At 41.5% G+C, this 19235-nt stretch overlaps 1 protein-coding gene across 1 annotated transcript in view; it reads right to left on the reverse strand.

The window, feature by feature from the left end:
- Positions 1-1192: 1192 nt before the first annotated feature.
- The window catches only part of EGLN3 (egl-9 family hypoxia inducible factor 3), a 29882-nt gene continuing 11839 nt past the window's right edge, over positions 1193-19235 (reverse strand). The window contains exons 2-5 of the mRNA XM_027726835.2: positions 8913-9032; positions 6888-7024; positions 6130-6203; positions 1193-4955 (exon numbers count right to left, since the gene is read on the reverse strand). Coding sequence (XP_027582636.1) covers positions 4918-4955; positions 6130-6203; positions 6888-7024; positions 8913-9032 — 369 coding nt within the window. The 3' untranslated portion in view covers positions 1193-4917. The remainder of the gene's footprint in view (positions 4956-6129; positions 6204-6887; positions 7025-8912; positions 9033-19235) is intronic.

Below are 19235 nucleotides of genomic sequence, written 5' to 3' on the forward strand. Positions count from 1 at the left end.
GACCCAGTGCAGCATCTCCAACTTTGTTTAAAATAAGCACACATGCACACAGGATGAAATTATTCCTGTTTTTCACAAGACAGACTAAAAATTCTATCTATGCTTTGCAGAAGAGGATGGGAGACAACATTATGTGGGAAAGGGGAATTGATTTTTACTAACCTCTCTTCCACTGTCACGCTACTTTTCAATTTTCAGTGCAACCTCTGATATCAGATGCATTCTCAAGAGTCATGGGAATTGTCAGTGCAAATATATTTAGCCATATCCCTTTGGGTAGGTGGGGGAGGAAAGAGACCCCTAAATAGCTGTAAGATAACAATTACTGCAAACATATTTGCTTAGGGAAAGTTTAGTCAGAGTTCAGAGAGAAGTTCTTGGCAGCTGGATGGCCAACAGCCAGCTTCTTCTCAAACTGTCCCTAAGAACCTTTAGTCTGTGAGGAGCATGATCAGAAGAGAAACGCCTCTGCTTTCCTTAGGTCTTCTCCACATGCTCTAAGCACTCCTCAGTGTAAAAGAAATGCTTAAATAAATGGCAAATTATTTAGAGATCTCTTCCCTTTAACAAAAACAAACAAAAAAACCAAAACCAAAAACAAAACAAAACAAACAAACAAACAAAAAGGTAAAATCCAAGCTCTGAATGATAGAACGCATGTTTTAAATAGGAAAAGGAAAATTCTCACTATTCACAATACTGCAAAGGAATCAGAAAGTTCACAGCTCTACGAAACGGGTAAAAATGCCCTGGCTTTCATTCAACTGCAGCGTTAGTGGGAGTGAGGAGAAGTCTCTCACACAGCCATAGGAGAAAACTGTGGGAGTCAGGGTGGAAAAGTAGCAGGGGGAGGATGTGAACACTGTTAAAAATAAAACTTATCAAACAACAATTGAATCATGAGAATGTTATCTGGTTCAACAGGAGTGTGAAAACAAATAGGCATTTCAAGAAGAGGGCCACTAGCAAGGTAAATAACTTTCAAATAGCAGGATGTGACCAACAAAATGTACCAAACTGAGGACAACAAAAAAAGGTCTCCCCAACAGCAGAAGACAGTGGTGGATATGGATTTCAGTGTCACCTCTGTGCAGTGCCACTACTCTACATCCAGCAGCGTGGCACTGCACCTATCCCTCACATCCCTGGCCATAGTAAGACACAAGACTGAAGAGATTTGCACAGGACAACGTTTAACATGACCCAGTGTTTATTGACTCCTGCTACAGTTTTTTTTTAATAGTAACAGGAACACAAAATGTGATGTATGGTAAAATACTACTAGGAGTTTCTATATGAATCCAATGCAAAGTGCCAGCATTGTTGACCAGCATACAACCTGACAAGAGAAGATGTAGTTATAACTCACTCTCAGATATCTGCTGGGAGTACATCACAAAGTAGAAGTAGTCATTTGCCTGCAAATAGATATTTTCTTCTAGATGCAAGTGGTGTTAGAGCCAGCTATTTTGCAACAACAAATACATATAATACATTCCAACATTTTAAAAAACACAATTGGAAAGGAGTAAAACTGTTTAAAGATAGAAGGAAAAAAGAGTGGATCTTTTTAGTCACTACTTTGTAGAGGTCATTCCTCATAGAGTCAGAAGTAATCTAGAGAAAAAGATTTATTAGAGGCTACTTTGCTCAAAAGGCCAGTGGCTGCAGGTTTAGGAATAAAAATAATCTCTTGATTTTCAGCACTGTTTCCTGGCCTTTTTCCTCCCTGCACAACAAAAACTACCTGTCGAAAATTGTGGTTTGGTGGCTCTGCACATTTTTCCCATGCAACTGCATTTGAAAAGGCAACCGTATTTCTTAAGAGCCATGAAAAACTTGTATGACGTGCACATGTGGCATGAAATATCTTCACAGATACAAATGATGAAGGCACATTTTCTAAAGGTTAAGAAAAAAAAGCCCAGAACTTTTGGAGGATTAAACTTAAATGCCTTAGAGAAAACACTTTCCCAACTGGCTAACAAGTGCTGTTTAGACATATATGATTCAAACAGCTTACCATGAAGACAATACCCAAGGAAAGAGCCTTGTTGAAATGCCCTCCCCACTGTAGCAACCTGCTTCCCCCACAGTTCTTTAGTCAATTGCATTCTTACACAGCAGTTTGCAACAATTCCAGAGACAGGTAAGAGAAATCTATGTAGAAAACATCACGCCTGGGTATTCCTACATGAGCAACACCCCATACCTCCCACCCCCAATTAAACTACAGTATCTTCAAGGAGATAATCCCACTCTTCTGGAAACAGGGTAAAAGTCTGAAACAGAGGACTGAGAAAATGGTTTTAAAATCCTGTTCCCTCAACTTTTTTGCACTTGATTATGTGTGTTAATAAAGACAGGGCTCTCTGACACAGAATAATCATTCTGTCTTCTATCTAGATGAGGAAGATATTGGCTAAATATGAAAACATGTACTTTATTTACAATAAATGCAATCATACGGCTCCATGCTCCATCCACCACCCATGTGTTGCTGACCACTGCAGAAACCAGGTGTTAACAACAGTGGTAACTAAAGTACTTCCCTTTTTCAGACTTAAAACAAAAGCCTTTCCCCTCCCATCACGTTGGTTTTTCACTGTTCCAGGCTCCAGTAAGATGCGTACTAACATCTCTTATTAGTGCATTTTTAAAGTTACAGTTACTAGAGGTAAAGCAATACTTGCTCTGCTCTGTTTTAGCTGGTTTTACTCCTTTTAAAATCATGCAGGAGTTTAAAATTTACATAACATTATCAACTTTGCATAGTAATACAACAGGTGGTGTTCCACCACCTTTTCTAAATAAGGGCCCCCTTTTTCAACACCTCACATGTTTCAAAGGATTACCTCTCACTCTCAAGGAAGAGCCCTAACTTTCTCCTCCCACATGGGCATTGCAGAATGAGAATTATCATTAAGTTTCCTTCAAATTTTTGGTGTGTTACTTAGAAGCAACTATAGAGGAATAATGTTTTTCATAACATTAAAGGACATTTATCAGATTATTTGTTGTTTTCTGGTCTTGAGTTGTAAGAATATTTGTCACACATGTTCCCTCATACTCCTCTCTTAAGGTGCACAGTGGTCAGGCCTATAAGACCATAGCTGGATCTCTGGGAGAAGCCAGAGAGAATGAGGGGTTTCTTAGCACTACTGTATTTACATTCAGCATTCAAGGACAGGTTGAAGAATGCCCAGTTTGTTTTCTTTTTTAAGACATAAAACGGCTTTAAAAAATACTCCTTTTATATTATAATTTTTTAAGTTATGAAAGTTATTTTTTTTCTGTCCTATGCAGCTGTTACCCTTCTGCTGCTGACATTTAATAGTTGCCATTGCACACTACTTTTCCATTCCCTAGCTCAAGTGCAACAGAGCTGGCCTGCAGACCCATCACTAGCATGACAGCCTGGCACAGTGTGGTGAACCAGTGCAGGGGCCAGTGGTCCAGACAGACCACCCTCACCACTGCGGGCAGGTGGCACGGGAAAATATGGGACACGGAAGGGGGCATCTATTTGGAACATTTAATAGGGTGTGACATACACACTGGCAACATGAGATAAAAATGAATGCAAGTGAGTATATTAAGTTGAGAACAGTTAGTGTGAGTGATAAATACACCCACCACCAGCTCCCAGCTTCATTAAGAGCTATTCTGAACTGCACAGAAAGTGCTGGTTGTAGAAGCTTAGACAGATTGGAGATAGCTGACCAGTTACTCACTGAGTCTATTGTTTAAAAAAATAATGGAGAAAAAATGTGTGCTTTGCCATTGAATAACTGATCCCACAGCTTGGGCACAACAGTAATAGTTACCTGGAATAACAGACCAACTGAAACGGAATTGCTGTTTCATTCAAATTACACATGCATGCAAAATTAAACAAGTGTGTTAACTAAGAATAATCAACATAAAAATCAAGTCTAAGTTACCCATTATTTATCATATATTTGTCAGACTGCCAGATATCTCTTTTCCTTTCAGATTCATATCTGTGTCATACAGAACATAACAGATGGAGAAGTCACAAAGTAAACCCTAAACTCTGCATATCACTGGCCTTTAGTGCCAAAGTATTATGTGCCATAAGCCTTCCAAGTTTACCAGACTTTAGGGAGAAAACAGCTGCTGTACCCAACTGTGAAAATAGAAAATGTAGAACCCATCAGAACAGAAAGGAAATGGTTTTACAAAGTTGTGAACAGATACATAACTACTAACCCCTCAGTCCTGAGACAGAAAGGGCAGTGCAACTAGTGCAACTAGCTAGAACTTGCTTCTTGAAAAGCAAACAAAATCCAGGAAATGCAATGATTGTGTAGACAAAAATCTGTTTGGAAAGTCATGCTATCAAAGAGCTGAACCAATGTTCTGCAAAGTGATGAACAGTACATCAACAGGTCCACTTGGGACAGACCATGAGATGACACTCTACAAATCTGTGAAATATCCAATTTAGTTTCACATGTCCAATATATCTCTGTGCCTATTAGCAGTCTGCCACAGATTTTAAACTTACAAAGCTCCTTCCCATTGAGCTAGACGTTTTCTTCACCATAAAGTGCAAATAAGACTCAGGTTTTTACCACTAGTTCCAATGATCATTATCTTAGTTACAAGAGTGATCAAAAGCCAGTTGGCTGAGCCACTACTACTAGGCTTAGTGATACTCTTTTTTTTTTTTAACCCTGGTTACTTTTTCCAGCAAAAGGCAAAGAGAAAACAACTGTTCCTTTTGCCAGATGCAGCATGACAGGAGGCTGCCTTAAGTACCATCAGTATAAGATGCACATGCTAGACACAACCAGTACATTCTTGTGCATAATAATGGTTTGCCATTGTTTGCTGGAAATGGAAGTCATCTTTGGGATCTTATTTCCTCACAAAGAGTTCAGAAACAGTTGATTAGTCTTCATTAAGAGGTGCTTCTCTCTTCCTTGCATCTACATCAAAAAAAAAGAAAAAAGTGAGAAGCAGTTACACCAGGGGGTTCTGACAGTACTCATCTGAAAACTCAGAAACAAGTTGGTTTGTTTTCAATGGACAATACTTTCCATTTCAGAATTGTGGTATGAATCCACTATGTGGCCTGAAATGCTGTATGACACCGCAGCATGTTAATGAAACAGTCACACCAAGATTTTGTACCTTTGTCCCACTGAAACTGAAGATGACCCATACAGTATTTAAGAAGCCCAGTAAACTTTCAAACTCCAGATTAGTGATACTTCCTCCCACCACTGCTTGGCTCACAATCCCCTTTAAGGGTGAAGCCAGTATTTGCTTTGCATATAAGTACAGAGATGACAACAGTCTGTTCTGGAAATCATTCAACTAATTACAACTTTGCTGAACCCAGCTGCACATGTTTTCAAAAAGACAAGTGCTCTCCACACTGTATTTTGAGGAACTGCCTGAGGCAGCCCCTGAAGACCAAATCTTACACTGCTCCAAACAGCAAACCTTTGATCATGGTCCCAGGTAGGGTGTTGGGACACATCTGGGCAACTCAGTCCATGACTCATATGCCATTACTACAGTAGCAGGTAGTGTGGCTGCCATTAGAAAGCTGGGGTCACCTCTTTGTGGGCTTCTGCCGAAGTGTCTGTGGGCTGACTTGAAGCTACTAGGTAGCTCTTGAAGTGCACCATGATCACAGCTACACCAGTACTGCCTGCCAAAAGATGCACTTACATGTATTTCTAAACTTAGTTTCTTTCCAGCTCATAATCTATACATTCCAAGGTCACTGTAAATTTTTCCACTTAGAAATATACCTCCTAAATAACAAAAGATGATCTGACTCTATGAGTAGAACCTTGGGTTGGAAAAAAATCTCAGTCATTTGCTGGGAGAAAAATCAGAAACTGTCTCTCCTATTTTCCCCATCACGTTCAACAGGGATACTAGGGCCAGGCCTAAATCTTCTTCTGCCACAGCTTCTCCACTTTGCATAAAATAACTCACTAGTGATTAGAGGTGAAAAAGCTTTCTGAAAATGCATTACATACCCCTCTAGCTACAGAATCATTCCTGGTCTGTCTCTGACTTTGGAAATATCAAAATGCATTAAATTCTTTCTGGTGAACATTTATTAAAAAAAAAAAAAAATCATACCAGTTAAGCTCCTGAACTTTTTTTTGGCTTCTGCTCTTTCTTCAGCATCAAAATACCACACAGTCATGGCATATCTATAAAAGAAAGAAACCTTGTGTTTGTTTCAACTTTTGCTATTAAAATAGAACTCTGGAGTTTTATGCCCATGGAGAAAGCAAAAAACAAAACTGGATTAGTAGATAAAAAAATAGGATGAAAATGGCTCATCTTTATAGACAAATACAGACAGCATTTTAGCATGTATTTTATCAAGTCAAATAGAAATATAGGTGAGAATTTCTGCTTGGGGGCACAACAGAGAGCACAGCCCCTGGTAACAGAGGGCAAAAGTAGCTTTCAGGCCTTTGCATGTTTTTCTGCTCTGGGATGCCTGTAGGTAGCTTGGGGGTTGCCCTGCATCACATCAGCTTTTCATAGCCTGCTGACAGATGGTAGTCCCAACAATCCCAATAGTATTACAAGGGCAAAAGAATAACCCAGCACTTCCCAGTTAAATAGCTATGCCTGCTTCGAAGATTTCTCCTGTCAATGGTTAAAAGCCTTTTTTTCCATCACACAAGGAAACTTACCATTCAAGCTTGCTCTTCCTTATTTAATGAGAGAATTCCTAGTGACTAACCAGAAAATTCACTCAAAACCTATTTTTTATGCACATGTGTATTTAAACATGATGGCCATAATGTTAGATACAAATATTGGTAGAAGAGCTGCTTTGGTGTTTTTCCTAGCCAAATACCAATACCAAATATGCTACTTACCTGGTTGCATAAGAAGGCTGGACTTCATGTGGGTTCCTTCTATCTGACCAAAAAAAAAGTAATCGGTCAAAAATCGGCTCAACATCTGCTACATAGGACTTTCCTTCTGGGAATATTCGAAGAATTCCACCATGCAGCTGAAAAAAAAGGAAAGATTGCTTTTTACATATATAAACATCCACACAATCACATGAACCACAACTTATTTCTCCCTCCTCAACACCTAACAAATGAGGAATAAACATCTAATGATAACCAAGACAGCTATGTGACAACATTGGAAAACCTTACTGAATCTCCTGGCCACCTTAATTTTCCCAAACAGCTTGTAATGCTTCAGCATAACCTTCTATCTAAAGTAAATGGAACCAAGATAAAGATAACGCTAGCCCTGTAGCAAACACTGGGAAACTTCTGAGCTCCCGGTCACATTTCTAGAAACAGTGAATACCACAGAGCTGCTCCACCTGACCAGCCTGAATTCAAACTCTCCTCCCAGCAATTGGTAGACCCTGCTTATAGTGTTTCAGTGCCCGCATCTGATAATATATGAATTAACTTTTATGCCCTGGGAAGAGTGAAGTCTGTTCTATTGTTAGATTTGTAAAGCTTCCCCTTAATACATTATAGCTCCCAGTCATCATTGTCCCTACTTAGACATAGCCTCGTTTCTCTCCCGTATAATTTCTGCCTTTCCGTGTGCCACAATAGTTAGGGAAAAGGTCTGACGATCTGCACGCACTGTGGAAACTTCAAAAGATGAAGATGAACCCTGCCTCATCCCTGCTGCTGTTAGAGGGTTCTTTGGAGGTTTTTATGATGCACCAGAGTACAGCGAAGATGCTGTCAACCCAGCACTGACCCGACAGTACCTCTATGCGGCATGCAGATCTCAATGAGAAACTACTAGGTCAGGTTTCAAGCCACAGTTGCTTTCAAAGCCCAGTACAGTTATACTGTTATATTGCATCTCCTCCAGTATACACTTACATAAAATTACTGTCACACCTACCTAATGAACTCCATCAGTGTCCTGGATTTCAGTCAGCTTTTCTTAATGCCCACTCGGGTGCTTCCTCACTATCTGAGTAAGAGTGCAGTGCACAAAATAAACTGGATATTTGCATTTCCTCCCACATCTCCTCCTTCATTTTATTACACTGAGATGTTTCACTGTCATACTCACTGTAAAGGGATGTGTTTTTCTGCAACAGTGCATTTTTCAATGGCATCATCTCTATACCTGAACTCCCTTATGGGGATTCATAGTATTTACATGTGCTTAAAGAGTATCTTGGCCTGAAAACGGGTTAGAGAAGCAAAAAACACTGGACAATTTTCAACAGATGAGCCACCTGAATGGTTTGTGCTGCATTATGACAACAGAATTGTAAAGAGACATCCTACAGTTTTACAAACCCTTCTTTTGTTCCTAACTTAAAGGTATGGTACATTCAAGGCTGACTTAACTGTCTTAGTAATATAGGCAGAAACTAGAGCTCTGTGCTGTCAAGAGACCCCCTGGTAGAATCAAATCTGGAGAGCATGAACCAAACCATGTGTTTATTCCTCTTACTATACTGCTTCCTAAAGAAAACCACAAAGGGAACTGTCTGAAGATCTTCTGCAGGTTAGCCTGAAGTATCAAGAATGATAAAGGCACAAATTTGGACTGTCATTTTACTCTGCTCCCAGAATCCACTTATTCTTTAGTGGATTGTTTTTCTTTCTAGTGCTGTTTCCTCTAAACAAAGTGTTAAGAGCACAAAGCCCAGTGCTTAGAAGTTTTATTTTATAGCAACAAAACAGTATGTGTGTATGATGGGAGAGAGAATGGTAAGAAAACAGTTCAGCTTTTTACTTCCAGAGGGTTGCCATAAACACCAAGAAAAAAAAATGGAGAGATGAAGAATAGACCAGCTGTTCAGAAACTCAGAGTTCACAGAAACAAACCACCAGCTCCAAAGCTCTGTTTCTGAAGTAGTTTTTCTTTCATGTTCTGCCTCAAACCTGTGGCTTACTCACCTTGGAGTCCCAATTCTTATTCAGGTAATAAATACAGGTGATGCAGCGCCCGTCACCATTTGGATTGTCCACATGACGAACATAACCAGTTCCATTTCCAGGATAGCAAGCAACCATAGCCTGCAAGATAAAGATTGTAAAATAATTAATCCTACAAGATGCCTAACTTCAGTTTTAATTTTCTAAGCGTCCGCCCATCACTAGTTTGGTTCAGTATTTTTCAGCTTATCAATCCAAAACCTGCAGCAGACACCACCAGAAGGTACATTTGCACAAACTTCTTTCACAGGAGAAGTTAGCCAGAATGAAATTCCAAACTGGAAAATAAATACCCTTCATAATTCACAATATATACACTAAGGTAGAAAAAAATTGAATTAAACTAAAGCACTAATATGTATGGTACAAGTTTGTCATCTAGAAGTTACGTGACTTTGAAGGAGTTTCAGCTGAAGTTTGCTTAGGTTTCTAAAGATAAGCAGTCATTGCAAAATTGATTTGCCAGTCATAATGAAAGTAGAAAGCAATCCGAGCACGTCATGCCTTACTACCATCATCCTCCTCTGTTCATATCTTCCAGTCACTGTCATATAGACCCCTAAGTCCAACACAAAGTAAGGGTTCCCAGGAAGTGTGGGTAAAAGTCCACAGAGCAAAGTCTGCAAAAAACTGCAGCTCCTTTGTGCTGTGTTTGTAAAGGGCAGGGCATGTTTGCTTTCATGGACTGAGCCACAGAACTAACCAAACAGCTTTCAGAGCATACTTCTCTCTTTGATCATCTTCAGACTTGCTGATACAATCGCTTATTTCACAGTTTAAATTTCACGTTGAATGATGAGATAAGCCTAACATGAATTACTCCAAACCACATGACAGTCAACGTCTTATAAGGCTTTTTACAGCAAAGATGTTGACATCATTAGCAGCCTAAGCAGAATGCAAGGAAGAGAAGGTGAGACTGTTGGTAAGGTATAGATCTTTGTCTCAGAGTCAATTCTTCACTATTGGGGCTACTTGGTAGTGATACCAATCACCACTAAAGTTGTTGCAACAGAAGTCTTGTTCCCAGTCCGCTGACATTTCCTTTCATTGCCTGCCAGTAGTAGCAGCAAGAGTGATGGGAGATGATGAACTAAGTTTGGTTGGAAAGCTGCACACAGTATCCAGATGTGGTTTCTCCAGAGATGAGAGGGCAATAATCACTCCCCTTAATCTATGTGCTGTGCTTCTGTAAATAGTGCCCTGGAGCCTCTTGTGCAGGAAGCACGCTGCAGGCTCACGTTCAGTTCACTTTCCACCAAGACCACCTGAGTGTTCCCAGGCCCCCGGGGGGGGGGGGGGGAGCAGAGCTGATCAGAGCTGCTGGCAGCCCCCAGCCTGCTGCAAGGCACTCTTCCTTCCCAGGAGCAGGACTTGTGTTTGCCCATATTTATTTTCATAAGGTTTCTGTTGACCTGTTCCCTGAGTCCATCTGGGACCCTTTGGTTGCAGCCTTGCCCTCGAGGCCATCAACTGGCCCCCTCAGTTTGGGGTCTTCTGCACACTTGAAGACCATCTGCTACCATCTGCTTCAGGTTACTGATAAATAAGAGTGGTTAACGTGATAGGTCCCATGATAGATCCCTGTGGTGCTCCATTTGTTACCAGCTTCCAGGTATAATATGACTGATTGACCACAACCCTCCAAATCCAACCATCCAACCAGCTTTTTGCCCATCTAGTTTTCCATCCATTCAGACCATAACATCCTACCTTCAGATGCAAGAGTATTGTCCATGCCTGTCCCCCAGGACAAGGATATGACTGTACCATTTGTATGACCTGCTCCAATGATCTGCCATGCACAGTTGATAGCATTGGAGATTGACAGTACAGGCTTTACTAAGACCAGTTGAAATTTTTATCTAAGAACCTCAGAAGTCTTGTTTTCCTCTTCCAAGCACATGCTAAAGCCATGCTGTTCTCATGGGGCACATGACCAGCTAGAGTATAGCACATGCTGCTTTAATCACCAAGGTAATCACCATGCCAACAAACACCAGCGCAGAAGCTATTGCCAGCCAGCACAGAGGATCACTTGAACCCCCTGCTACCAAGAACAAAATCTGTCCACAGGAGTCAGCATGTATGAATTAACTTTCCTTCCTCCCCACAAGCACCAGAACAGTACCTGCAGGCAGAAGTAAGTCACCAGGACCTGTTCTTCACCTTGACACCTCAAGCCACAGATGCCTAGAGACTGGTGGCCTACAGAGGCAGGAGATTATGCTAAACAAGAGCAAATACCTTTAATTCCAAGTAATAAGCTCTCTTCCATCACACCCAGCAGTTGGCTAGATGTTTTGCTGTAGACCCTGTCTGCTCTGTTGTCATTCTGCCATTATATATGGCTTCACAGCTGCATCTGCATTTCACTATCAGCCTGATAACAGCAGTAAGGGTCAGCCTACAGCCAGTGTTGGAAACAAGTCTGTTAGAAGCAGAAGTCTGGCGGAAACCGCAAGTCAGCTGTATCTGCAACGTAAAAATGGTCTGAGGGAGCTGCGCCCTCACTGGTGAGGATAACCCACCTCACGCATCCCTCCCCCCATCCCAGTTGCTAGCACAGCAACTCATGCAGGTGCACTCTTCACCCATCCCATGCAGAGCGAGCTGAATTAGATCTAGCAATTAAAATAGTAACCTTTTGCAAAACTGGATCCTCATACACTGGGAAACACAACCTTGGTGCCCAGCAAAGCTGCTCCATCATTCCCCTCTTCAACTGAGCAGGGGGGAGAAAAATGTAATGAAAGGCTCACAGGTCAAGATAAGGACAGGGAGAGATCGCCCATCAGTTACTGTCACAGGCAGAACAGACTTGACCTGGGGAAACTAGTTTAATTTATTGCCAATCAAATCAGAGTAGGAAAATGAGAAATAAAACCAAACCTTAAAACACCTTCCCTCTACCCCTCCCTTCTTCCTGGGATGAGCTTCATTTCCAAGTTCTCTATTTGGTCAGCAGTAGGTCCACCTTGTAGCCAGCTGGCATTGGCTCTGTTGGACATGGGGGAAGGTTTCTAGCAGCTTCTCACAAAAGTCACCCTGGTAGCACCACCAGCTACCAAAACCTTGCCCTGCAAACCCAACACATCCTGGGAGCTGAGAGTGCAAAGGAGAAGGGGCAGCGATTCCAACAGACAGGCAGGGAGGAGGGCTGTGCCAGGGGAACTGGGTGCTCATCTCTGCCACAGGCACAGCTGCTTCCAAAGGGGATGTGCAGCTACACTACCAGTGTGAGCTCGGCAGAGCTCTGCTAACCATACCAGAGGGATGACACAAGATGGGAACAAAACTTTGTTGACTGATAATACCTCGTTTTTAAGTCAATGTACAACACAAAATTATGAAGGTCTTAAGTCTCTCTTTGGAGAGTAGATATTATTCCAAGATTACTGAACTGCCTAAAAATTAATTCAATATTAGTACTCTTTTTTAATGCCACAATCAAAAAGCTACTGAATAACAACAGACTGCAGGCCAGATCCTTAAAGGGATTCAGGTGCTTTACTTACTATGGAAATCTGGGCAGAAGGCCAGCGTTTTCCCCAGCCTCCCCCACATAATATGTTCTCTTACCAGAACGTGTGCTTTGTCTCTGAGACATCGATGCATTATTTATTTATTTATTTATTTACAGTGTGCACCTTTTGCAATTGCAACACTGATTCCCTGGAGATGAAGTGGAACAATTTCCACAGAATTCTAAAGCACTGGCCACACTCTAGCTTAACTTTCAGAAAAGAAAAGAGAAAAAAGTTTTTTAGTAGCAGCAGCAAAAGGAGAAAAGCAGAAGTGAAATATCCTTTTCCTGGCACAGTGAATATTTGAATGAAACCTTAAACAATGAAGGGAAATCATTCTGGTCCTCCTAGATGAAATGATATCAAGCTTTATCAGAGCACTGGCTGGAGCAGCTCCAGAGCAGATCAAGCTGGCCTCAGCAGGGATTCCAGCTGTTAGCACTACTTTTGGATTCATTCAAAGCAAACAAGAAACAGGAGATGAGATGCATGACCCAGACTTAATTTAGGTAATTGGTGAACAATGTTATTTGCCAGTTTAGTGCACAGTCTAGCTACAAAAGCCAGATGCTCCATCACAATAATCAAACCATTTACCAGGTGCACATATGGAATGTGAGTAAAAAATGTTTCCTATACTTTTGGCTATTGTGTCCAGAAGAGCACACTCCAAATTTTTGGATACAACTCCTCCCTTCATTAACCAACTCCAAACCTAAACTAACTACAGCAGGCTGTAATGAGCAGGAATATACCTAACTTTTTTTTTCCCAATACAATCCATTACAATGACTGTTAGTTGGCTTAACTTCCTAGTGTAAGCACTCAGAAAATTTCAGCAACACTACCCTTTTCTAAGTTAAAATAGAAAGGTTGGTCTTACTGAACAGTTAAAAATTCTGATATACAGATGCATGCCTTTCCAGTCACACATACACACACCATCACATGAAGACCAACGCTCTGGCAGTCTAGTCAACAGTTATAAATTAGAGACTACAAAACTTGGAAAATGAAAAGCAAATCATTAAGACTTAAGTTTCTGCACTGTCATTTTCAGGAACGTTAGCTTTCCCAAGAGGGTGCAAATCAACCACAAGTTAAACAAGCGGCAAGTACCAGCTTTAGTAAGGACCCAGGAATCATCAGTAAATTCCACATTGCACAGAAGCTTGCAAAAATGTTATTCATCACTCAGGCTAAGTATTACACTCAAGTCAGCCAGAGAAATCTGCAAGTCAAACTGCAAGACACCGGCAAAGTTTGGAGGCAGATAATAAACAACTGTTCCATAGAGAGGATTTTTCCCTGCCTCCCAGTGCTTCTAGCAAGAAGAAAAACAAATTCTCTTAGCTGATGGCCAGGATCATGCTGTGAGACATGATTCTGCTACGTTTCACAAAATAAGCAGTGCTAGAGCAGCCTGACACTTGGAACAAAACATTTCAGAAAATACCTCAGCTAGAAGATGCTAACACTGCTTAATAAGAAGCAGTAATCACACCAGGTCAGAAGGAGAAGCTCTCTGTACCTCCTAGCACTAAGCTAGGGCCTCAGTACACTCCTAGTGCAGATTGCATAGGTGGTATTGTAACCCCATACTAATCCTGTATTTTCCTCTCAGAACTAGTATGACCTTTGCAGCCAGCAGAGAAAATCCTAACCCGTGTAACTCTATCCCGCCAACACCAACCACCTTTGCAGATTAAACTACAGACTCCATAATATGCTTTTCCATTTTCTGTACCAGATTTGTACTGTATATTGCTGAACAGCTGCTACTTTTGATCCCTAGTGTAGATAATTTCTTGTACATCAAACAGTTAAATTCAGAAATTACTTGTAAAGTCTGTTAGATGAAAGGTGCTATACAGCCCCAAAGCAATACTCCTCTACAATATCACTATGACGGTTGCCTAGAAAACCAAGGTATTAATAAGAATTAACAGTGCTATAGCCACTACAGCTTTCAAATATGTTTCTATTTGGCTACACACTTTCCAAATTTCAGCCCAATATGTGGTTCTCAGACCTGAACTTGAGGGCGAACAAAAATAACTTGACCAGTCCTCTAGAAAATGAGGACTACCAGGGTTCACTTGATGGTCTAAGCGCATGTTGTGCTCAGACTGATTCTAGTTCATAGATGTGCACAGTCTGTACATCCAGAAAGTGAAAGGCACCCAGCATGCTCTACATTAAAAGAACATGAGTAGTCTGACATTTCATGATCAAAGACAAGAGATTCTCAGTTGAGGCTTGTCTGACACACAAGCACAACAGGATGTTTCTTTAGTAATTTCTTGTTGCACCCAATTGCACCCAAGAGTTTTCTGCCATGTAGCTTATAATGGTTAAGTATAAAATATTCATGAACATTATTAAATATTAGTTTGTTTGAATTTATGAAAGTTAAAACACTCAACTGCTATACTGAGACATGAACTAGGAAAATTGGTCTAATTTAATACTCTGTAGGGATGGGAAGAAACAGAGGGAAGAAAATTATGTTAAAACACCAACAAATCAGAAACATTAGCTTTATGCCTGTTGGAAAGGGAATCACCAGTTCCAAGAGGGGGGGAAACCCTGCTCGCTGCAGTCATGCAACACATGAAATGGGCTTCAGTGGCAGTATTGCATAAGAAACTGGGCCCTCATTTCCTCACCCATAACTGGATTATCAGTCTTCAATCAAACAGCTGTTAGAGAGCTAAACCTTGCCATCTCCTCTTTTATCAGCTTCTTGCTCAGAGGCGGAGGCAAGAGAGAAGAAAAGTTTTGTGAGGAAGGAGCTTATGTTTTGAAATTAAGAAATGCTGGGGAAAGTGCTAGAATTCGGCAGGGCAAGACACACAGAACTTTTCACTTCAACTTTCAAGTTCATATGGAGGCCTAAACGGAAGCCATGTGGAAGACATCTGAAAAGCAAAAAAGCCAACAGAAATAACAATAAACACCCTAGTGAAGCAGTTATTTTCTGTCTGAAACACAAAGCAGATCAAACTCAGCTCCAAAAACAGGTTGCTGAACACTTCCTTCTTAGCTTGCAGAAGTAGTCCTACACAAAGTCACCTTGGATGCAGGTTACAAGTGTCTAATGAAGGGGCAGATGAGCCATGGCAAACAAGATATGAAAGACTGATAGGACCCTTTACCAGTAGGTGACTCATCTCTGGAGCACTACATCTTAGATGAGATTGACGATCACAGTTATTTTTGCTCCTGGCTCTTGTATTATGTCAGCAAACCTGAGCATTTTAGAGGAAAGAAGAACATTTCTATGGCCAGAGATGCAATCACACAAGTGAAAATACATCCATTCTCACAATTTCTCACCTCAGGTGCATAACGCTGTTTTCATGATGCCCATCAGGGGTTTTTTTTGTTTGTTTGCATGGTTGGTTGGTTTTTTAATACCTCTCTGCTGGGCAAGTACTTGCATCTGTACAAAAATCTTGTTTGGATTGCATAGCATTTTAGCCAGGACATCTGATACTTGTTTCTCTATGCTTACATGCAACCTTAATCATCAGATTCAGATCCTCCAAGAACTGCAACCTCATCTCTCCTTTATTATTTTATTTAGTCTTTTGCATGAACCATGGTAGCTTGATTATTGTTTCCAGGTACATAAAAGCTCAGCTTTTGAGAATATTTTGAGGAACAGCCCAAGAGCCTGGGAAGGACTATTCTCTCATCTGCAGGAAAAAGATGACAAGACACTGGTTTATTTTTGCTTATCAACCAAAAGTCTATTACTACCTGAAAACATTCTAATTACCATAAGATGGAAAACTGTTCCTGCTTGTTAAATTTCTTCTAAGAACTAAGAGTAGACAGAAAGAACTATCCATGAAAGCTCTGTTCATAGATTATCTCCATGCCACACAGCTGTTGATGACTGGCATGTTATATAGTGGTAGCTCAAGGAGCCCCTAAGAAGCTTTCAAAACTTATGGAATGTGTCTGTAAGGATGCCAGATCACAGATTGATGCTGCTATAAAAATGAGCTCCCTATTAAATGAATATGTGATGGAGCTTAAGAAGCTTTCCTAATAATTGGCAACAAAATTTAGTTTTTCATGGCCTGAAGAGTCCTATTAATGTGGAAGACTGCTTTAGCCTGTGACAATTTTTTTAATTTCTTTTCTTCACAGAACATATGCTTAGAGATAAATCTGGATGCCCTTCAAGTTCAAGCTGGCTGCTAGAGCAGTGCCACTGTGAAATGGGAAGGCATGGAATAGCCATGCCTCATGTCAGTGGTGGCCACCTGTAACTGTCAAGAGAATAGGGAGCATTTGTGAACCGAGCTTTGGAGGCAGTGGTGAGTTCTGCTGAGCTATCTCCAGAATCCTATGGGATCCAAAAGTGAAGGGGCAATTCAGGAAACTCTGAAAGAAATTGACTGAGGGAGAAGTTCTCCAGGCTTCCAAGAAGAGGAGTCTGACTGGTGATTTCCTGGGCACAAGAGTCCCAGGCATTCATCTGCCACTGTACATACTGACTACATTGCCTGCTTTTTAAAAAAGCCAAGAAAAATAAGATTGCTTTCCATCACCCAAACTCTCTGTATTCAGCCTCTGGGCATGGCAAGGAGAAAACAGAACGCTGAAAGTTAAGGAAACAAATCCGAAATTGCCACAGGATCACAATTGTCCTTGTGGTGCACATCTTTGTTCTAATAATTAAAACTATTAACCTCCTTTCTTGTGTGCTTAATTAATCTACACGTCTGCGTGCCTGTCAGTTAACACTTTTTTCCAGTACTCCTCTCATTTTATGCAAAGGCAAAAATCAGGTAAGATTTTTATTTTACATCCTACTCTGACCTAAAACTACATTTTGGTCTGCGACATTACTGGGTCGTTGGGGCTTGCACGCACACAGCGACAATGCCGCTTGAGAAGCGATTAGCGTGCTGTGAAGAGCAGGCATACCATCACGGCAGGACCTGAAATTTAAAAGGCTATTGCCAGTGAATTAGTTCAGTCAAGGATATTCAGATTAAGTATCCAATTAGCAGCTGTAAACATGCGCAGTGCATCGATCTATCAATAAAGGCTGTTTCAGTTTAGAGAGACCGCCCGGCCCTGCGCCGCGGAGCTCTGGCTCGGGGCCAGCGAGATGATGGCTTAACGACAGTGCTACGTGCGGAGCGTGAGGCGATCGGCGATCAAACGCAAACTTTACTCCAGAGTGCACTTCAGAGACAGGCTGCGGAGGGAAGAGGGGAAACCCACATATGCAGCGAGCGCACAGGCACTTAGGGCGCTTCTCGTCTCTCGTTCTTACTGGGCTCTCTCTCCCTTCTGCTGCACACAGAGGCACACACACTTATTTCCCACACTTAAAAAAATAATACTGTTTAATTAAATTTTAGGATTATTTTTGCGTGTTCTTGAAGCCCTCTTTCATCACCCAGAAAACGCTTTCAGTCCCCTCCTCTCCCCCAAGAACCAAACCTGGCCAAGTTGCACTAATGAGAAAGCATCTCAAGCAATTGATGCAGATGGAGAAAGCATCCCCTGTAATGAGCCCTGGGGGGACACCATGACAAACGCCACCCCCGCAGAAAGGCAAACTCATAAGTAAGTGCAGGCTCATTAAGAAAATCTGTAAGGACTGTCCCTGTATGTTCAGGTTCTCAGCAGGGAATAAAGGCATGGTAAGCAGCAGAGACATCCTCTGAGGAATATCTTCATCTGTGTAGTAGAAAGATAATTTCATAGTTCCTGAAATATTCCAGCCTTTCATTCTTTGTCAGCACTTAAGACCTTCTCAGTTCTGCTACTAATCACCCAGAGGATTACACCACTTTTTTTTTTTCCAACATTTAAAGAACTCTGCACATTTTGATGCTCTTCTGGTTGCACAAAGAAAGGTCACGAAAGACAGCCACAGCACAGGCAAACTGTGTTTTGCTGATTTTGGAGTTGCCTGAATTGGCCAACATCATTTTTTTACTATTACCCATTACTTTTAGCCTGTGGGCCCAGGGCAAGTGAGCAATGCTGCCCATAAGACCTATCAGCTCATATATGGTATGCAGCACTTCGTACACTTCCTGGGATTTCATCGGGGCAGCCCTGGGCACCCTGGCAGGCAGAGGTGATGAGCCGCCACCTTGACCCAGGTGTGCCATGGGGACAGCAGGCCCCAGCTGTGCAGCACAGTCCTTCCTTGGGGACACCACCCAGGACACCTCTTGTGACCTCGCATGCTCCCACAGCAGAGGCAGCACCACACCGGGGAAATGGTTTCCTTTGTCCCCTTTGGCTTAGTGAAATTCTCTCTCCACTGCCAGAGAGGAATGCAGGGTTCAGACAAGCACCGTCACACTTGGCAGGTACCCCAAATACTCTTCAAGCGTCCTCCCAGAACTGTCAAAGCTGTCTAGGCTTCTGAGCCTGCTAAGACATTACTGCACTGAATAAACAGGGAGATCAATGGTTTGTTATCACAGCAGTAGCACCAAGTCAAGGCTAATTTGATGAGACCAGTTATCTTCTGTGTTAATTTTGGAAGGAAGCAGTGTCACCCTCCACACATCTTTTGCTCACCCACACCTTTAGAGAGGACCTTGCCTAGCTAACAATACATGTATTCCTGCATAGGATTTTGTGTGAATGAGTATTTATTGGTAAAACTTACTAAAATTACCTGTAACATCAGGAATAATTTCTGCTACACTTCAGTAGCTTGTGTGGTCTTTACCTCTAAGGCTTTGCCTGCACATAAAGTTGTACTGCT

This window comes from Pipra filicauda, unplaced genomic scaffold (genome assembly GCF_003945595.2).
Source record: "Pipra filicauda isolate LSUMZ 115617 unplaced genomic scaffold, ASM394559v2 scaffold11_size5308982_pilon, whole genome shotgun sequence".
Classification (NCBI taxonomy): domain Eukaryota; kingdom Metazoa; phylum Chordata; class Aves; order Passeriformes; family Pipridae; genus Pipra; species Pipra filicauda.